This window comes from Cnephaeus nilssonii (genome assembly GCF_951640355.1).
Source record: "Cnephaeus nilssonii genome assembly, chromosome: 8".
NCBI lineage: Eukaryota > Metazoa > Chordata > Mammalia > Chiroptera > Vespertilionidae > Cnephaeus > Cnephaeus nilssonii.
The window spans coordinates 82,965,977-82,987,189 of record NC_137079.1 but is presented as its reverse complement, the minus strand read 5'-3'; the positions used below and the strand labels follow the sequence as shown (position 1 = coordinate 82,987,189).

General features: G+C 42.3%; 1 protein-coding gene across 1 annotated transcript in view; it reads right to left on the bottom strand.

The window, feature by feature from the left end:
* The window catches only part of TNFSF11 (TNF superfamily member 11), a 33,481-nt gene extending 13,131 nt beyond the window's left edge, over positions 1-20,350 (bottom strand). The window contains exons 1-2 of the mRNA XM_079779346.1: positions 19,975-20,350; positions 13,474-13,641 (exon numbers count right to left, since the gene is read on the bottom strand). Of these exons, the coding sequence (XP_079635472.1) occupies positions 13,474-13,641; positions 19,975-20,205 (399 nt within the window). The 5' untranslated portion in view covers positions 20,206-20,350. The remainder of the gene's footprint in view (positions 1-13,473; positions 13,642-19,974) is intronic.
* Positions 20,351-21,213: the final 863 nt, after the last annotated feature.

Genomic DNA, 21,213 nt, shown 5'->3' with positions numbered 1-21,213 from the left:
CTATGAGTATTTTCAACTCCTTTGAGCAGTTATGGGAATTTTGCTCCAGGGAATTTCAACATTTTCCACAAATGGTAGCTATTAGTAAGCCCGCCTCTGCAAACTCTGCTGGTGACTGCCCCAAACAAGACTTTGATAACATTCCAATTCAGGAGCGACGCTATTAAATTGGGCTTAAGTTTGTTTGACTGCAGTGGGTTTTTTGTTTGTTTGTTTGTTTTTGTTGTTGTTTTTTTGTCTTACAAAATAATATATAAGTAGATTTAAGTTCCCACTGAGGATATCCCCAGCTGTAAAGATTCCCTGAAAAGGTGAAATTGCCCGAGTCTGGGTTTATCAGACTGAAAATCCCACCTGTGCATTTTGTGATGTGAATTGTGTGGTCCGTGTGGTGCCTGTCAATCTGAGCATAGAAGAAGGAATCTGTACACCAGATGCTTTGGAAACCACTGGCACCAGCTCGTAGCCAGGGTCTCAGGTGGCTGCCTCCCTCCACAACTCCAGCAGCAGCTGCAGGGACATCTGGCTGGTTGAACAAAGATTTAACACCCCGTTTGACAGATATAATACAGGGTTCATACACTTGTTAACACATGTAATGCATTTATTTTAACATCTTAATGATAACCTTCCTGTAATTCTTCTCCAACTTGTTACAATAGTGTATTCGTCAGCCACGTTAGCACGTGAATGCCGCACATGGGTTCTCTCTGAAAATGAGTAGCCCGTTTTCTATTCCTGCAAACAAGTCCTGCCGACGTCCCCCTGGTAAATAGCTCCGAAACCCAGGCCCTGCTCTCCAGCAGGAGGACCACAGCCTTCCTCCAAGCTTCCAGCGTTGCTTGTTGGGATTGCGGGAAGAGCTTCTACCGCCTCTCCCGGCCTGCTCTCCTCGCACCGAGCGAGTTCCACGTGGGAGCACGCTCCTTCTCTCTGAAAACCCTCCAGTGGGGCTTCAGGAACAAGCCCACATTCCTTACCGGGCTCGGAAGGCTGAAGGGGAGAACATGCTGAGATGTAAATGAAAATGACAGCGGCCAGAGAGGAAAGGAGACAGAACAGTTAGCCTTGTTAATAGCTGTGGACCAGCTCAGACAAAAGTCTGCTCACAGTCCTATCTGTCTGTTGGAACTCTGGATTACTGTCCAGGTGGCTATTTCCCTAGATCTCTAAGCCAGGCAGCATCCAACTCCAGGAGCCTCCGCTTCTTGTCACACTCGGGCTCCCCGCTGCCCACAGCCCATCCACGGGAGCCACGTTCCTTGTGAGCTCTGCCTGTCCCAGAGCAGCCTGCTTCACCTTCTCCCGCCCCTTCGCCTACAGCTAATGTCAGCTCTCTCCGAGGGCTTACTTCTTTCTCCCCTCCTGCTACTTGATGGATAGAGATGTTTGCAAACCCCGAGAGGATGCACGCCTTGTCTCTCCTACCCGGCCATGCTGCTGGTGTTTAGGCTCCAGACACCAAGACCAGCCTTTCTTTTCTTTTTCTTCCTTTCTTTCTTTTTCTTTCTCTTTCTTTCTTTCTTCCTTTCTTTCTTTCTTTCTTTCTTTCTTTCTTTCTTTCTTTCTTTCTTTCTTTCTTTCTTTCTTTCTTTTCTTTCTTTCTTTCTTTCTTTCTTTCTTTCTTTCTTTCTTTCTTTCTTTCTTTCTTTCTTTCTTTCTTTCTTTTTTTCCTGGCAATAGCCTAATAAACCCTTTCTTTTAAAAAGACTTTCAGCTGTGGAAGTTAATTTTTTTTCTTTGATTTTGGTGTTTTGTTTAACAGGCCTTACACAACTACTGCTCCGGGCTCTCCCACACTCCCCTGGGCCCCCAAACCCCACCGCCCTAAGGACACCCCTGGACACCGAAGGTGCCAGCCACACGGAGCTACTTGTGGTCAGTTTTCCCTGCAAGCATCCTGCCCTTGGGGTCGTGCAGATTTTGTGCACAGCTGCTCCCGCAGGCAGCTCGTGTTTAACTGTAAAGGTTTATCCCCATGGTGTTCTTGGTTTACAAGGCACAGAAAACATGCCCACCAGGTGCTGTGCAGCAACTGAAGAGACAGGATTAGCATCGCTGTCTCAGCCTCTTGCTTCCCTCCACCCCTAAAGCTCACACTGACCTTCAAATCCACAGAACGTGGAGGACATCCCATATGCACCTGGATAGAGACCCCCAGTTCCATATGAAGAATCAATGGGGACCATTCAAAAATGATAGCAAAGCAAGATAGAACACGACTTGTGACATAGGTGTCTATCATGACTGGTCTAGCAAAGGCTGTGCTGGTCAGCCCGGGTCGCCTGGAGCAGAGCCCTGCAGGGTCCCAGGACAGGAGGGGACGGGAGCACAGGGCAGAGGGGGCAGCTCCTCTCCAGTGTCCCAGCAGGAAGCAGGGGAGAGGAGAGGGAGACAGAGCACTGCCCTCTAATCCTGAAGGTAAGAGCCATCTCGACTAAAATTTGGTAACTTCGCATTTTGATCCCTGAATACTTTGTCTTACTAGAAATTACTGATGCGAAACATTCTCTCAAAGACCAAGTCTCCAAATGTGCATTCTACCTCCCTCCCACTAGAGTACCCCCTTTTAACCCCCTAATCTCTTCACCTGCTAACTGAATCAGCTGCTGCCATCCCACGACCATCTCCCAAAATTCTCAGTGAAGAGCTTGACACAGTGTGGACTGGCCTCCTCCTCCCACCCCCAGCACAGTCACCAGGGGCTCATTTCTCTCGGAAGAGTCTGCTGATGGGAAAAGACACGTCTTTGCAAACAGATAATGCACTCTCCCCACCAGAGGGCTGAAGAAGAGAGTGCCCTTGTTTTCCTAATGCAGAGGGATGCTTTCCTGGCAGTGTGATGGCTTCACTGGGAACAGAAAATTAGTTTTTATTGTTTAACCGTCATGGTTTAAATGAGGAAGCTTCTGCCACAGTTAAAGGTCCCCTTGGGTTTTCATAAAGCAGCCTTAGGACAGCAATATTAGTCTTCATAAACTGCCCAATTTTAAAATGTCTTGTGCTATGGTACTTGTTTAAAAAGTGTCATGCAAGGGTTTGGCAGAGTAACTGCAGTGGGGCATCTTGGGCTAACTGTGCGATTTACCACGTCTCTGCTTTCTTCTCCCACTTAAACATAATCTTGCCTCCTGACATTCACAGAACCTCGTCTCCTCTGAAGAAGGCCGACCCTCACACATCCACCAGTGTTCCTGACTGCTAGGATGAGACTCCAAGAGGAACAGAGGTGCCAGGCCAGCCACTGTGGACAGATGAGGCCAGGAAGGCAAGGGGCAGAGGGCCAGTGAAGGGCCTCTAGCCTCGAGGTTCCTAACGTGTTCATGCTCCAAAGAGGGAAGGAACTCCCCTCTTGAAGAGGCAGGAAAAACACCATGCTTGGGGGTGGCCTCTATCTAGCCCGTACGAATCTTACATGGCGAGCTGCTAGCAATATTACACAACCTGCCATTTGATGACCAAAAAATAGGGATGGGCAGAGATCACTCGCTTACTCATTAAACGGGATCCTGACACTTTCATTAAGCCTGCCACTGCAGAGAGAACCTAAACATCAGACAGTCCATGTCCTTGAAAAGCTCACACGTGCCAGACTCGTACAACTGATGCAGTGACGGGGTGAATGCAAGAAGCCCTGCCTGGCGTGCTCAGTAGGGGTTCCTAACCCCAAAGACGGGCAGCTGGGCCTCAGTGTGGGCCTCCTTCAGAAGTAATGCCGGAACTGAATTTTGAAAGACAATTAGAAAACTGACTACACAAAGAATGGTCTGGAAGGTCACGAAAAGGACCCATCATTCATTCATCCATCCATTCCACACAGTCTACCGAAGGCAGTGAGGGGCCCGGAGTCCTGTGGGGTGCTCAGGATGCTGTGTTTCAAGTCACAGCAGGAAGGCAGAAGGACCGGGCACAGCCAGGTTAGGGAGCTTCGGGCACTTCACTTAGGTGGGGCCACTGAGCACAAATGGAACTCTCCCAGACCTTGAACCTCAAAAAGTTCAAGCAAACATTTGTTGTCTGGTCATGTCAGGTTCAGACTGCTCTCTGCAATTTCCAAGGCCCACCTTTTTGCACCAGGCAGGCTTGATCCTACTTCTCAACCACAGTCACTCCACTCACCAATGGTTGTCCTGTCCTCCAGGGGCTCTCGCCTCTTAGGATGCTTACAACACCTTCTTAGTCCCGGGTGCTATGTACAGCCCTCCTTTAAAGACAGCCCAGCCCTATTAGGAGAGGATTTCCAAAATCTTAGACTCTAGTCCTGAACTATCAAATCAGAGTCTTTGTGAAAGATCTGGGAGCCTCTTGTTTATTTATTTGTCGTTTTAAACAAGGGCCCCAAGTGACTAAGAGCAATAGGTTTGGGAAACACTGCTTTAGGGCACCCTTCTCTCCAATTCCACAGGCTGTACTTCTCCTAGTGTCAGCCACTCCTGGTGGAGCAATCCAGTCTATCCTTTACCACCGTCCTCTCAAACCCAGGACCCTCCGTTTTGTTCACTTCTGAAATCTTAGCCCAAGATTCCATGCCGCATAATTAGATGCTCCTCTTTCAGGCATGTCCTTCCTCTTCTCTGTTTTTTAAAACATGTCAAATCACAATGGCTTTTCTAACCATGCTGGGTACTTCTAGCATGAAGATAAGCCCCGCTCTGATGACACCACCCACAGGTTATTTCCCTCCTTGCAAACCATCCTATCTTCTGCCCCAGGTCTGCCCTGAGATTGAGCACACATCACAGTCAACAGTCCATGGTTGGACAAAAGCAGAAGATGGCTTTAAAATTGTATAAAAATTCTATGGGTCTTACTTCAGCTTTCCCATAAAGATAGCTTTTATAAATGCTAGATATGACTGGATTTGATTGAATTTCAATTCCCAAAACTGTTATGGCAAACAGCAATGGAATCCCATTGGAAAACCACTGCATGACTAACATCTTGATTTGGGAACATCAGTGCCCCAAACCCCAAGTTTCCTTGTGGGTTTACAAGAAACTTTCTTGAGACACATACCCTTATATACAAAGGCAAAGAGGTAATGAATGGAGTTTATTTTTTCCCCTTGTTTTGGTGTGTGTGTGTGTGTGTGTGTGTGTGTGTGTGTGTGTGTGTGTGTAACTAGAAAGCAAACAAAAAATAATATCTATATAACAATTCCAATTATAAGCAGCTAAGATCTACTCAAATTCTAATTTATTTCTTATGTACTTTAGTTTTAAAAATGGAAATAGGCTTCTTATAATAATTGACATTGGAATTCTAAGGGATCAGCTTTACATATAGAAAAAATAAACACTTTTTCTGATGAACTTTCTGATTTTAAATTATTGTTCTTGAATTCACAAAACTTACTACAAACTGCAGATGATGATCAGGGTTTATTCAAAGATCACAGAGGCATATGCCTAAACAGACTTTCAGAAATTTCTCAAAAAGATGCATGCTGTAAAATTTACTTTTAAATTTCTCTCTTTTCTGCAAACTAAATAATTCTAAAGTATTTTAAACTTTAGAAAATGAAATCTTGACCATTCAAATTTTTCATGGATTTGTGTATTCACAGAGTTAATTAACTCTTGCTCATATAGTGAGTCCACTTTCTCGCTCACATAGGGTTTAGTGAATATCAGTAACTATCATTGTCCCTAGAATCCATTCTCTCCTATTCTAATTAGTTATAGGCAATCCCCTTCCTCAAGCTTTGGTGGGCAATGGCCACTCAGCTTGAAACAATACTGTGCAGTCTCCCTGGTAGAGAGGTTGGTCTTTAAAAAAATGTTTTTATTGATTCAGAGAGAGGAAGAAAGAGGGAGAGAGAGATGGAAACATCAATGATGAGAGATAATTATTGATTAGCTGCCTCCTGCACACCCCCCATTGGGGATCGAGCCTACAACTGGAGCATGTGCTCTGACTGGGAATCGAACTGTGACCTCCTGGTTCATAGGTCGGTGCTCAACCATTGAGCCACACTGGCCTGGCAGCAAGGAGTGGTCTTATGCATAAGTTCCACCAATAGTATACTACTAGAGGTGAGGATGTGTCATTTCCCAGGTACTGGCCTCAGTTTTTCTTCTTCCCTTTCCTCTGTCTGGAAACAACAACAAATAAAGAAGCCAGCTTGGTCCTAGAGATAGAAGGTACCTGCTGAGGATGGGGGAGCCTTCCCACTAGCCCTGAACTGCTCGCCTCTAGACTATTGCAAGCAAAAGAAAACTTATATTTTATTTAGTTCACTGAATGATGGGTCTCTGTTACAGCAGCACAGACTATTTCAAATAACAGTAAATATTTCATTGAGATCAAAGTTTGTTAATTTTGGGGTACACAGTTCTTAACATCAGGGAATATTTTGCATTTACATTGTGAATCCTGCAGGAGATGAGGTTAAGTATGTACTGATCTCAAGGAAATAAAAACATGATTTCAAGTAAGAATACATTGTTCAATAATGATGGCTCTCTGGTCTTACGCCCCATTTTCCAGTAAGTATTTGGAGGCTCAGAGGCTCACTGACTCCGGGAAATTCAGTTGATCCTTAAAAATGTGTGGGTTTGGAACAGACTGTCCACCTATGAGGTAAGGCAAGGGAATGAAGGGGTAAGAGATCAACCAAAGGACTTGTATGCATGCATATGAGCATAACCGATGGACACAGACAGGAGGGGGGTGAGGGCATGTACTGGGGGGTGGGAGCAGCTGGGGAGAAGTCAATGGGGGGGAAAGGAGACTCATGTAATACTTTATACAATAAAGAATTTAAACTTTAAAAAATCAAAATCTGCCTCAATAAAAATGATGAACATAAACAGACAAAAAAAAAAAGAATGTGTGGGTTTGGGGCACAGGCCTTAAACAGTTGAGATTCCACATATAACTTCTGATTCCCCCCAAAACTTAATTAGTAATAGCCTACTGTTAATGGGAAACCTTACCAATAACACAATCTATTAACACATTTTGTATGTTATATGTATTATCCTATCTAATAAAAGGGTAATATGCAAATTAACCATCACTCCATCACAAAGATGGTGGCGCCCATAGCCACAAGATGGCGGCGCCCAGTCCCCTCAGCCTCACCGGAGTCCCCCAGTCCTGGGGGGGACTGCCACTGAGAGTGGGCAGCGTGGGCAGCCTGGCGGAATGCTTGCTTCGTCACCGCAGCGAAGGAGGGCCTCTGGGCAGCAGGCGCGGAGCGGCCGGGGCGGGACGCTTGCTTGGTTGCCACAGTGATGCCCCAGCCATGGAGGGCCTCTGGGGGATGGGGGGCCGGCCCGAGCACAGGTCCAGAGAGGGGACGGCGGGCCCACCTCCCACGGAAGCAGCGCCGCTCCCTCCTCCCTCCCGTGGAAGCAGCTCGGCTCCCAGAGGCACGCTGCAGGAAGTGGCGGGTGGCCTACTGCGCGCGATATTGCACGATGGGCTACTAGTGTACTATATTCTTCCCAAAAAGTAAGCTAGAGAAAAATATTCATGTTAAAGTGGATCTGCTTAGTTCAAACCCATGTTGTTCAAAGGTCAACTGCAGTTAGTCAAGAATATAAGAATATACAAACAAGATAACGTATTGATAGTTGTTATTGGCCTTTCATATTCTGGACTGAAATTGGGGAGTTTTATAAAATTGTACACATAAAAGGAGCCAGAGCCATGTCTTTAGTTCACATTACAGACCAGCTTCTATAGAGTTTGTAGCCTTATGGAGAGGTGAAGAGGGCTGAGAAAAATGGGACTAAAGGGAGAAACAGGATGAAGATAACTTGTAACAAAAATTAACGCATTATTGCCTCAGGCTATAATATTAATAATTAACAATCTTAACATTGAAAAGACATCAAATAAATGAGAACCAGGTTTATAACATTCCGAATGGCTTTATGAGTTGGCTGATGTCTGTTTTTATTTCAAAATATTAGTTTACAGAGTTCAGTAAGTCATCAAATATTTATTTGTTCATTTCCTTCATTCTTGAGACTAAATTAGGTGTGATATACTACAATATGAGCAAAAGAGTTGTCGTCCTCATCCAGATGGAGCCTGTAGCTTCATTCCACAAACTCTAAATATTTCTGATTGTGCAGTTCATTCAGGAAAATAATTAATAATCCCAAATGTACATATTTCTTAAATATTAAGTAAAAACACTCCTGTACAGGGGTTGGCCAAAGCAGATTTGCAGTTGTGACTACATGAAACAGAGTTTATTCTTGTATTATTTTTATTTGTTTGTTTATTATTTTTCCATGGGAACAACTGTAAACCTACTTTGCCCACCACTATATATTTGGCACATTATAAAATGGTCTCAAAAACATAGCTTTTTTAAAAAGCTAGTACTAAACAATACATGTACATGTAAATCCCCATGCTTCCTTCCCATGTCCTGGGGATCACCTTGAATATACTGAACATCTCACTTTGGAGAGCAAAGTGGTTGTGCGATTATTACATTGATCTCTCTCTGGCATAGTGCTCTTTCAAATACCTTTGCAAGTAAATTTCAGGAAGTTCTTCCAAACAGGTATCCAATGTGAAATCAACAATCTGGCATACACAGTCAGGTAGTCACAGCCCCAGGTGCTCAGGATGGATATTTAGTGCATGAACAGATGGCTTTCCACTAAGCCTGGCCAGAGGTGTGAGGGCCGAGCACCTCTCTGCCTGCGTGGGGCAGGCCTCGGCCTTGGCCTGAGCTCTCCGCTCTGCTCCTCAGGCTGGCAGAGCCCACAGAGGCTGCCAAAGCTGGAAACAGGAAGTGCTTTATAAATCGGACATCGTATTTGTACTAATGTTTTCTTTATTGTCATAGACTGTTATGACAGACTTGGAAAACTGCGGTTGGTAGGGCTGGATCACTAAGAGGCTTCAGAATTCTGTGCTAAAGGGGGAAAAAAGCCAAGAAAACCCAGCCACAATCAAAAAAGGGGGGGAAACAGCATTACTGGTCTGACCAAAGACGGGCTGGGTAAACACCACTTTTTGCACACATACAATGTGATATTGTGCTTATGTCTAGCATTTGTTACCACTGGATGGGTTGATCTCTCAATAATTATTGCAGCCACACATGTAATTTTGTTTCATGGGTTCACTCAATATCTATATCAGAGCTAAAACTAAGATATAAATCTACTTATAGTATATGCCTGATACATCTATCCTATTTTCAACATTGGCAAGAGAAATGGGAAATCTGATTATTTTGGCAAGATATGTAGAATGTCACATTAACCAATAATCCTTATCAAAGGCTAACACATTTGGAAAAGCATTATTTGGCAAGGGTAAGACGTGTAAACCATTAGGCAGAGGAGAAGTTATGGCAAAGTGCCTAGCACAGTGTGTGCACTTAGTAAACAGTGGTTGGTTCTAATGATAAGGTATGGATAACATTCGTCTCCTTCTTAAAGATCCTCTGTCTGGGGGAAGAAATATTCTACCTCCAAACACACTTTGATATATCATGAAGTCCTTATTCTTTAAAAAGTATTACTTGTGTAATATTATTACCTGCAGTTAATAGGTAAAGTGGGTTTTCTTGGCTTTTCCCCCATAACACTGCAAAAACAATTGTGAAATTAATAAAATAAAGTTCTACTCATCCTGCAAGTTATACTAACCTATTAGTATAAGTAAGACTATGTGCCTTTAATAAGAACAGTTGGCTAATCCTGTCTGCCCACAGATCTTTCTCCTTCTGGCTTGCCAGGTACTGAATCGCTTATACTTAACATTACTCATTTGGGATGAGGCAACATGTCTCCAAAAGACTGCTAAAATAGTAAATATTCTGCCATTATTGCTCATCCTTAATTGAGCATCTGGCCCCTGGTGGTCAGTGCGCATCATAGCTACTGGCTGGTCGTCCAGTCATAATGGTCACTTAGGCTTATAGATAGATAGATAGATAGATAGATAGATAGATAGATAGATAGATAGATAGATTATAGATAGATAGGTACATAGATAGATAGATAGATAGATAGATAGATAGATAGATAGATAAAGTTATGTACACACATACAATAAGTTCCATTCTAAAGTCGGTGTTGTCTCTTGATGGATTATAACTTTACATAATACATCTTTATATTAACCAATCTGATTTTAAAAGCTTCTGCAGAGGTGCATATATCTTTTCTGATTGGCGTTTCTGGTTTCTTGGGATACAGTCCTAGAAGTGGGATCACTGGGTCAAATGGGAGTTCCATTTTTAACTTTTTGAGGAAACTCCATACTGTCTTCCACAGTGGCTGCACCAGTCTGCATCCACCAGCAGTGAATGAGAGTTCCTTTTTCTCCACATCCTCACCAGCACTTGTCGTTTGTCGATTTGTTGATGATAGCCATTCTGACAGGTGTGAGATGGTATCTCATTGTTGTTTTGATTTGCATCTCTTGGATGATTAGTGACTTTGAGCACGTTTTCATATGTCTCTGGGCCTTCTGTATGTCCTCTTTCAAAAAGTGTCTATTTAGAACTCCCATTTGACCCAGTGATCCCACTCCTAGGACTATATCCCAAGAAACCAGAAACACCAGTCAGAAAGGATATATGCACCCCTATGTTCATAGCAGCACAATTTACAATAGCTAAGATTTGGAAACAGCCTAAGTGCCCACCAGCAGATGAGTGGATTAAAAAACTGTGGTACATCTATACAATGGAATACTACGCCGCTATAAAAAAAGAAGGAACTTTTACCATTTGCAACAGCATGGATAGAACTAGAGAGCATTATGCTAAGTGAAATAAGCCAGTCAGAGAAAGATAATTAACACATGATCTCACTCATATGTGGGATATAATGATCAACATAATTTGATGAACAAGAATAGATCCAGAGACAAATGGTAGGGGAGGAGAATAGGGGGGGGGGGGTAGAGAGCAACCAAAGGACTTGTATGCATGCATATTAGCATAACCAATGGACACAGACACTGGGACAGTGGGGGCTTGCCAGGGGTGGTAATGGCTTGGGGGAGGGCAGAGGGGGCGTCAATTGGGGGAAAAGGAGACATATGTAAAACTTTAGACAATAAAAAAAAGAAAGTACAAGCATTGTGAATTGAAGAGTACAAATATGTAAGTGAAGGGTAATATTTGGACAAGAATTCTAAATAAAGTTAAAATAAAAACATGGGGGGGTAAAAGCTTCTGTAGATTTACCTAGTTTTATTTCCATAAGCTTTATACATTCCTTATTAGTTTTATTTTTAGGGATTTTTAAAAGTTATGAGTAGACTCTTTCATTTTTATTTTCTAATTATTGTTTGAAATGGGGACAGCTAATGGTGATTATTTATTAATTTTTATAAACCATTTTATTTTGCTTGCAGCCTTTCAGTTTCTTTTGAATCTTCCTAAGAATACAATCACATGACAACACAAATTCTGCCTTCTCCACATCTATATATTTTCTTATTTTATTCTTTTGTGTAATTACATAGCTAGTACATTCTGAGTGGTAAAAACATGGGGACACTGGGCATCTTCCTTGTGTTAAGAGAAATGCCTCTGTTTTTCACCATTAGATAACTTTTAATTTGAGCAATTTCAGATAACATCAACTAAACTATCTAGTTTTATTTTCTAATGAATTTTAAACATCAGAAATAAAAGAAAAAATTTGTCCATCACTTCTTAGTGTTTATGAGATGATAATGTTTTTCTCCTTTGACCTGTTAAGATGAACCATTCTTGCATTCTCAGATGAATACTAATAGTATCTGTTCTTCTTAATGTTACTTATTTTCAAAATCATCTGGGCTGATCGTACATAATTATTTTTCCAGAAGATATACAACGGATAACTTTTAAGACAAAGCCAATGAAATTAAGTTTCCCTTTATTGTAAGGATGTACAATCTGGGTCAACCTAAACAAAAAAATTAGAAAACAATCATTTACCTGGCCTGAATTACCTTAATTAGGGGTTCAGTTTTGAACTAATGGATTACTTCTAGTACATGTAAATAATTGTTGTAGGTAGATTATTAAGTATTTGGGAAACAGAATTAAAAGCAGACTAATGAAAATGGGACAAAACAACAAATATGAATAGACTAGCAAAATTGCTGTTGCTATACCTCAAAAATTATAAATAAAGAAAATTGAATTTAAACCCACATTTTAAAATATGCATCTACTGCATAAATCTAAGCACCTACACATTAATTATAATGAAAATGTAATACTTATAAGTGATATGTTCTCATAACTATAAGAGCAATCTGCACTTTATTGATTCTGATGCCCCTTTTTTACATTTTATATGTAATTTGAAATTAAGATGTAACTAGAATCTATGAATATTATGTTTCATTTCTTAGTCAACTTTTTTTTCTTTCTTTGTGATCCATAAAATAGTAAAGTCAGTTGAAAATTGGTGGTATCTTAGACTTGGTAAAATATAGCAAATATCAACTTTAAGGATTATACAAATAGCTTCATCTCCCTACCTCTGCTCTAACATAAATCCTCTTTTTTAAAAATACTATTGCTATAAGTGAATTTTAAAAAAACAAACTGAATTCAAATTCAATTTAGATTTTAAAAACTTGAGAACTTGATGATTTTCTCTAAGATGATTAAAGATAACCCAGGAAGTTGCAATTAGAAGTTGGAATATAATGGTGGATGCAACTAGAGGTTGGGATATAATGTTAGATGCAAGAATCCATGCAGGTGTGCATGCACTGGGGTCACTGGGCTCTACCCAGTTTTTGGTGGAGTCAGTAAGTCAACTAATTCCAAGGCTGATGAATTCTCAAGTGACCTTATCCAGGAAAGTAAAACAAGCAGTTATTACAAGTGATTTTCATTTGGAGCTGCCAGCATAATAGAAGTCACTGGTCTTCTCTGCCCCATTTCTTATCTTCTCACCCAGCTCTCCCAGAAAATGAGAAAACTGACACAGAGCATCTCACCTATCACATCATTTCCTGGTCTTCTTGCCTGCCTCCTCGCCGTAGATGACAACAATGGACCAGTTACAATTATTCTCATCAGAGCCCTGGATCAACAGGTGTAGAATGGGAGATCCTACCATTACAAAACTAAATATGAAGGAAAGAGCTAGGAGAAAGTCCTTTGAACTCAGGGAATGTTCTAAGGCAGGGAATTCAAACTAGCAAACTGACCCATTGACTACCACAAGCCATCTTTGTCCTCCTTCCAAGTGTAAGTTTAAATCTCTTCTCTAAATAAATAAATAAAAATTTAAAGAAGAAGAAAGAAAGGAAAGAAGAAAAGGAATATTTCCATGAACATGAATGTCTCTGGTCACCGTATTCAACCAACAACTTCAGAACAATTCTGCTAATCCCTTTCGACAATTCTCTTTAGCTCTTTTACAAATTCTTAAAATAAAAAAGAATAAAGTCAATAGCACTTAGCCAATTTTAATTTCATTATTAGTAGAACCAACGAGGGCCCTTGACTTATAACTTTCAATGTGGACTCACCTTTCCCACAGCTGCTTGAAAGGCCTGTTTAATTCTCTTACACGAATCAGGTATTAATTTTGTGTCTTGACTCTCCAGACTTGTGTCTTGCAAATCTGTGTTTTCATGGAGTTTGAAAATTCTATTAATGCAGTGAGTGTCATCTTCTGACATTCTATTGGGATCCATCTGAGAAACAAAAAAGTAAGCACGTGAGAGTGTTTAACACTAACCATTCTGCTATTTAATAAAGTGTGACTTAAGAACAAAAAAAATCATTTTTTCAAGAGTCTTCATGTCCCCAATAATTAATAGTTAATACAATTACCTTCAAATTGGCAAAAACATTGACTTTTTAAATAATTTTTATTGAATTTAGTGGGGTGACATTGGTTAATAAAATTACATAAGTTTCAGGTAAAACATTGACTTCCATTTCATTTTTACGAGTAGCTATCATCCTCAACACATGATTCATAGGGAAATTGTCAAAATCATCTGGCATGTGGTCAGTGCCGGTAGAGAAAGCTTTTTGTCAAGTCACATGCATCATGCTAGAATGGATTATGAAGCCCACTTAGATATTGAAAGCACAAAGTCTACATAAGTCAAATGAAATTAACAACTCCCCTAACCACCATGTTTGCCTGGCCTATTTTCTAAAATACTGTGTATTTTAATAACCTAAAGAAGGGCGAGAGTAATCCATTTCCTAGGCCCAAAGAAAACCTAAAGCTGGAACATAATTTTCCTTCTGTTGAACCCCTTATCAGTGCTTCTCAGCCTGGAGTGGTGGGGCTGTCAGGGGTGCCTGGGAATGTGTGTGGGTGAGCGTTGGTGCCACTTGGGATGAGGATGGCTGCATGGGGTTGAGCAGGCTGTGTGGATATGTACTGAGGGGATGCTAAAGTTCTTGTAATGTAAGGGATTGTCCCACCCAGTATATCCCCATCAAGTTACTAGCTGGTGGTCTGATTAAATCGGTACCAGCAAAAGCATTTAAGTATTGCTCTTTTCTTAAAAGTCTCTGCCCACTCCTTCCAGGTCTCTGACAAGCCTTTGTAGTGGTTTCAACTGCCAAGTAAAGGGTAAAGATAATTAGCTGTCAATTGTTTTAATAATAATAGTTTAATTTGTTGTCCTTTTATTTAAAAAATTCAAGGTACTTTTTGTGCATTTACTTATCAGTAGGTACAGGTTAGATGAAAAAAATGAAAAATTGCCTTAGTTTACAGTAATCAACTTGGCCAATAATACCAAGTCTTCATTCCCAGGTTTAATTATTTTTTTAAGCAATCAGAAAGTTGTTCGAATTTATTAAAGAATCATCAGCTATAAACTGAAAAGTACCCTATCTACATCTGAAATTCTCAAGATGAAATGATAGCCTTTCAACAAGTATGCATCCACTAATACGAATGTTATTATTCCAGTCTTGCAAAATATGAGAATTACCTATAATCGTGGGAAAGGTATCACTCATAAAGCAAAACTATTTGCAATCCATATTTACTTTCATATTTTCTTCAAAATAATTAGTACAAATAAGAATATGTGAGTTTTTATATAAAGAAAGCTTTCAATCCCATGTTTCGTTTTGTTTTTAAAAAGCTCACTTGGGCCAATAAGTTTCCCACAAAACCAGGGAAGCCTGGGCAACTGATATGAAGGGTCATTGAGTTCAGACCTTAGGAAAAAAGAATCATGCAAGGGCCTCCCTCCGTAGGCTCACCACCAGAAAACTGCTGAGCTGAAGGAACAATGTGGTGTCAGTGGGGAAATGGCAGTAACCCTAAAATTGGTTCAACTCAAGCCCTGCCAACAAGCTAAGCATCATCTAACAGAAAGAGCAGTCCCTTAGCATCTCACAACTGAAAGTACAGCCCAAACACCTGCCGTGTCGTGGGCTCAGGGGGAGCTTGTTAGGAATGCAGAATCACAGCCTCCCCCACACCCACCCTCCACCCTCCACTCACTGCCTGCAAATCTGCATTCTAACTGGATCCCACTGATTCCGATGTACATTAAAGTTGGACAACTAATGCTTTTCAATGTCAAATATATAAATACCGATGATCTGCTATTAAAGTGACTTCAAATTTCCCTGGACACCTATTTTTAAATGTTTTCACAAATAACACTAATTGGTACCAAAATGCTGCAGCACTTAATAATGGTTAATGATTTGATGCAGAGAAATATAATGCAAAGAGTTTGTCCCCTCTCTCATAAAAAATGTCCATGCCCAGATCCCCTTTCCAACTTAATCAACATCCCTAAGGGGGATCCACAAGTGTCTCAACGTGCAGTTTTGAACCACTGATTCAGAATGTATCTCCTACTCCACCTATCTCTTAACAAAGCACTCTGGATAGAAAATTTGAATAACTAAAAAACGGTATTTTTTAGTCTATTGTAGTCACTCACTAGATAATTCACATATTACAAATTAGAAATGGATATAGTTCTAGTGCAAATCATTTGAAAAGCTTTTTCAGTAAATTAAGCATGCCAGATACTGGGCTAGATACTGGGAATAAGATAGTAAGCAAAACAGACAATCTTTCACCTTCATGGAACTTAGAGTCAACAGAGAAACACAGAAGTTAATTTTTAAAAATCACAGTAAACTTAGTTACAAATGAATTCATTGTACCCAGAAATGTCTGAAAAGATTAAATAAAGCTTGACTATCTGATTTAAAATGGACTTTCAAAATGCATTTATCAGATGATGTAGTTCACATGAAATGAACTCAATTATTTAATAAAAAACACAAAAAAAAAACCTTCCCTGAAATTTAATCACTTAAAGGGTTAAATGAGGCAGGATGCTTGACATTTGTACTATTGCGTTATCTGTTTTTACAAACAGGCAGCCTGCACACCTCTACCTCAGATGTTCAGTAGGGACTGCTCTCCTGTTTGGGTAGCACACAGCCAGAGAGGCTGGTGTGCCTATTGGGGGTTTGGGGAAAGGACTTAAAAGGGCAACAGAGACTGAGTTTTCTGAAAAGCTTATCTCTAAACTTTGAATATGGTTGTAGGGGTGTTTTAAAAAGTGCACATACATTTTACAAGCAACTTGTTAGAAGGTGTTGTGTTGGTGTTGTGTGTTTTTTTAACCCAAAGTATGAATACTATGTGGTAAGTATATGGCACAAGCCACATGCTATTTTTTCTTTGGCAAAGTTGGTGGGGGAAAAGCCAGTCTACACCAAATCTAGTGCCCGTTTTTCTTCATTTAAACACTGGTGATCTGCAAACATTAGGAAGATTGATTCATTTTTAACTACTCAAACATGAGTTGAGAAGAAAGATTTTTTTAATTGTTTTAAATGTTTTTGTTGATTTGAGAGAGAGGAGGAGGAAAGGAGGATAGAGAGATAGAAACATCGATCAGCTGTGTTCTGCACACCCCTACTGGGGATCGAGCCTACAACCCAAGCATATGCCAGGAACTGAACCAGCGATTTCTTGATTCACGGTGGACCTTCAACCACTGAGCCACACCAGCCGGGCAAGAAGAAAAAAAAAATCTTAAATCACTGTAATTTTTACACTATTTTTAGCATTCTTCTAAATACATTTAAAACTAAATTAAACTTTTTTTGTATGGCTTCTCCTCTCCCCCTTTAAATAAAACAATAAAATTGGACGCTTTTTCTCATGTGGTTTTTTTTTTTTTTTTTACTGTAAAGTGCAATGTTATCTGATATCAGATAATTTCATTCTGATTCAAATGCATTCACAAACCCCAAGCAGTTGATCCACAACTTTAGTGGGAGTCAAAAAACTATCTCTTATTTGGTACCAAGTTCTAATCCAAAGAGCTAACATAAGTGAAAATATTAAATCAGTGACAGGTCAAAATGAGTCTATTCTCTTAGCTAGAACTTTTAAAAAGGCCTCCAACAGATATAAAAGTGGGAAAAATTGTAGATTGAACACCCACATACCCATCATGAGCTTCAAAAATTGCCAAGGCATGGCCAACCTTGTTTCCTCTCTAAATAACCACTTCCCTTCCCCCACACTCTAGACCATTATTCTGAAACAAACTCCAGATATCATAGCATTTCATTTGTAACTACTTCAAAATTTACCCCTAAATTATCAGGCATCCTCTAGATATCAAACTTAGATATCATTCTCAATAAAATGCAACCAGACCTAGTGGTGTATTCTTATGAACACGTTGCTCCTAATATTACTTCTTTACCGAAAGAGATGACCTTTTAAAATGCAGTGCAAAATTGGGTTCAGAGTAATGGCTCATATATTTTGCATAAGTCTTAGAGAAAAATAATTTCCGTGCCATTTAGGAAAATTGTACCCAGAAACATCATTACGTTACATTCTCCAAATGAAAATTTTCTAGCTAGCCTAACTTACATGTTTACTTTGGAAAAGGGCTTCACTATTATCCATGTGACATCAAGACTGCTAAGTTATGATAGGTGATCATCAGAAGGCTATACCCCTCGTCATACCAGACCATCAATATTGAGAAATCCTACCAAGAAGCTGAACAACTGTAGTAAGAGCCCAGCAGGTCATTCTTTCTTATGTAGCTACCCAACTTCCAAGGTTCCTGCCAAACTAAGCTGCTCATGGTCCCTAGAACTGTTCTTCCAATGCTGAACACTCACTTCACTGCTACTGCTGTGAAGATGCCTATACCACAGACGTCAGAGAAGTTAGCAGGTGGAGAACTAGTGCATCTTCGGGCCCTTTTCTGAATGCTGGCCTCTTGTTTGACTAAAAATTTTAAGTATTTTGTTGTAGGCTTCTCCATTACTGGCACCATGCCATGCACATAGTCAGTGGACATTGTATGTTGAATAAATGATTCTAAACTCATATTGCATAGTACCTAATAGTGCCATGTGCAATGCAGGCACTCAATACACAAGCATTCAATGGGGGTAAGGGGAAACAACATGTTAGATGGGAAAATAAATAAACCACTCATTCTTTTTTTTTTTTTTAATCCTCACCTTTGGATATTTTTCCATTGATTTTTAGAGAGTGGAAGAGAGAGGGAAAGACAGAGAAAAATATTGATGTGAAAGAAACACATCGATTGGTTGCCTCCTGCACGTGCCCCGACCGGGGCTGCAACCAAGGTACTGCCTGCCCTTGACCGGAATCTAACCCGGACCACAGGCCGACACTCTATCCACTGAGCCAAACCGGCTAGGGCAAACTACCCATTCTTGACTGCAGCATACTCCAATGAAAGAAAAATATTTCCTTACTTTCATATAGATTTGTGTTGCAAGTAAATCACTCAAAGTTGTTCTTAGAAAAAAAAATCTTGCAATAGATTATTTTTATTACTACACAAATACAAATTTTCTAAAGTATTGCACATATTATTTCTACCTTTGTTTTAGTAGATAATCAAACTAGTTCTACAAAACACAAACTAGTGGATAATGAAAGTTTAACAAAAGCCTATGATATCAAGTAATAGAGTTCGACTGACACGTGTCAAAAACCCATACAACCCAGGCATTGCCATGTTTTGATGCATCCCATTGGGTTTAGTAATCACCTTTGAATCTGAAAACCAATGAAGTCCAAACCCAACTCTCTTTTCCCATAAAAAAAAAAAAATGCACAGTCAGCCCTCCACTTCCTCTGAGGCGTTCACAGCACCAGACAAGAGTATTTGAATGAATCCAACCAACTGCACTGCAATTTCCAAGAAAACACAAGAGCATAAACCACCAGAAAGCATAATATTACAGATTTACCCCTTCCTTTCTATCTCTGCAGTTCCAAGCTGTCCTCCTCATCTTGTAAAAGGTTGGTTATTTGCTAGATTGTAGTGAGGCTATGTCAGGGGAGAGAACTTCACCACCATCACACACACACACCTTGCTTCCTTCCTCTTCTCACCTTAGTGGGAAGGCGCCGGGGTCCTTCCCTCTTCTGTAAGCAGAGCCCTGGTTTCCCTGGTCGCGCTGTCATTTGGCCCTTCTAGCAACTTGGGCATCACCACCCGGGGCTCCAGCGGCTGCCCGCCAGCAGCACTAGCACCGCGGGCCCGCGCATCCCTGCAGAGCAGCTGGCCCCAGGCACCCAGACCCTCTGGTGGGCGGCGAAGGGAAGAAAGGCTCCATACTTAAGTGAAGGCGCTCATTTTCCCCCTAACCGGGCATAAATTAATTCTTAGCTCCCAGTGAGAAGTGGAAGGAAGGGAAAAGTGTAATAATTTGCACAAGAGGTGAGCGACCAATGCTGTCTCGCCGGGGGAAATTCAAAAGCACCAGGCCCGGCGAGCTCAGCCTCCGCGCGCTGCGAGACCCGGTGCGTGCGCGGGGACCGGTGCCCGCGCGTCCGGCCCCGCTCCAGGCTGCCCGCGAGCCGGACCCTCCCTCTCTGGTCACTTTCCTCTGCTCAATAAGCCAGAGCTGGCGAGCCCCGCCGTCCGGACTCCGTTTCCCACCAGTGCGGGAGGGGGGAGCAAGGTGGGTGCGCCCGGCCCGCGCCCGCCGGGGAGGCGAGCACTCACCTGCGCTCGGAAGTAGAGGAACAGGGCGACGCTGCAGACGACCTGGCCCAGCCCCAGTCCCAGGAGGGCCACGAACATGAATCGGGAGGCGGCGGCGGGCTGGTGCGGGATGGGCGGCGCGGGCGGCGGCGGGGCGTGCAGGGGGCCCTCGTGCGGGGCGCCGGAGCCGCCGCTGCCCATCTCCTCGGGGCCACGCAGGTACTTGGTGTAGTCTCGGCTGGCGCGGCGCATGGCGCTCCGCCCGCTCGCTCGGGCGCTCGCCTCCTTCTCGCTTCTTCCCTCGCTGGGGTGCCCGCGGCCCGCTCCGAAGGCGGCGCTGAGCCGGCGCGGGGCCAGGCGGGCCTCGACGGGGAGCGCTCAGAGCCGGGCGCTGCTCCGGGCGCGCGGGCGAGCGGGCTGGACGCCCGGACGCCCCAACTCTTATAAACCGCTTGGAGAGGGCTGGCCTCGGGAGCCAATCAGCCCTGGGCGAGGCTGCCTCTTCCACTCCCACCTCTGGCCCCCCTTCCTTCCTTCAGCCTCCCTTCTTTCTTACTCTCTCACTCGAAAGCCTCCTCCCCCATCGGCCCTCCAAGGAGGAGACTGTGGGTTGTTGCAGTGGTTACAGACACCGCTGGTCTATCCTCAGCTGCCTTTTTGGAGTTCCCAGCGATGGGCCAGGGAAGATGCGGAGGCCCTGTCTCAGTTAAGGATAAAGGTCACGTCGGACGTCCCCCAGGCAATTTGCATTCCTGAACCTCAGCTTCCCCTATAGGACTTGGGGATCCATGAAGGCCCTTCCTATCTGTTTCTCCTCCCTGTCCTTCCCAACCACCCCTCACACCCCTCCCCAAATACATCAGCAAGGACCATCCTCAGGGATCCTGAGACTGCAGTCTCTATCATAGTTCCAAATTTAGGTTCTGAATTACTATTTTTGGCGGACTTAGGAAAACAGAACCCCCCCCTCCCAAATCCATGTTTCTGAGCCCTCAGAGTGGTTTTAGCAGGCAGGTTTTGAAAGTGGCAGTAGAGAGCCTATAGGTACCAACTCTGATTTTAAAAAAGAAAAGGGAAAAGAGAGAGTGGTCGGACCCAGTAGCTTCACATATAGGATCACACATTACACTCCTACAGAGTTCATCATGTGCCACCCCTGCCGGTTGGCAGTTCTTTTCTTCACTACCCTAAAGATAAGAGTGGTCTACACCCCAAGGAGGCAACCCCAGGAGGGCTCATCCAACTGTCAATCAGGAAAGA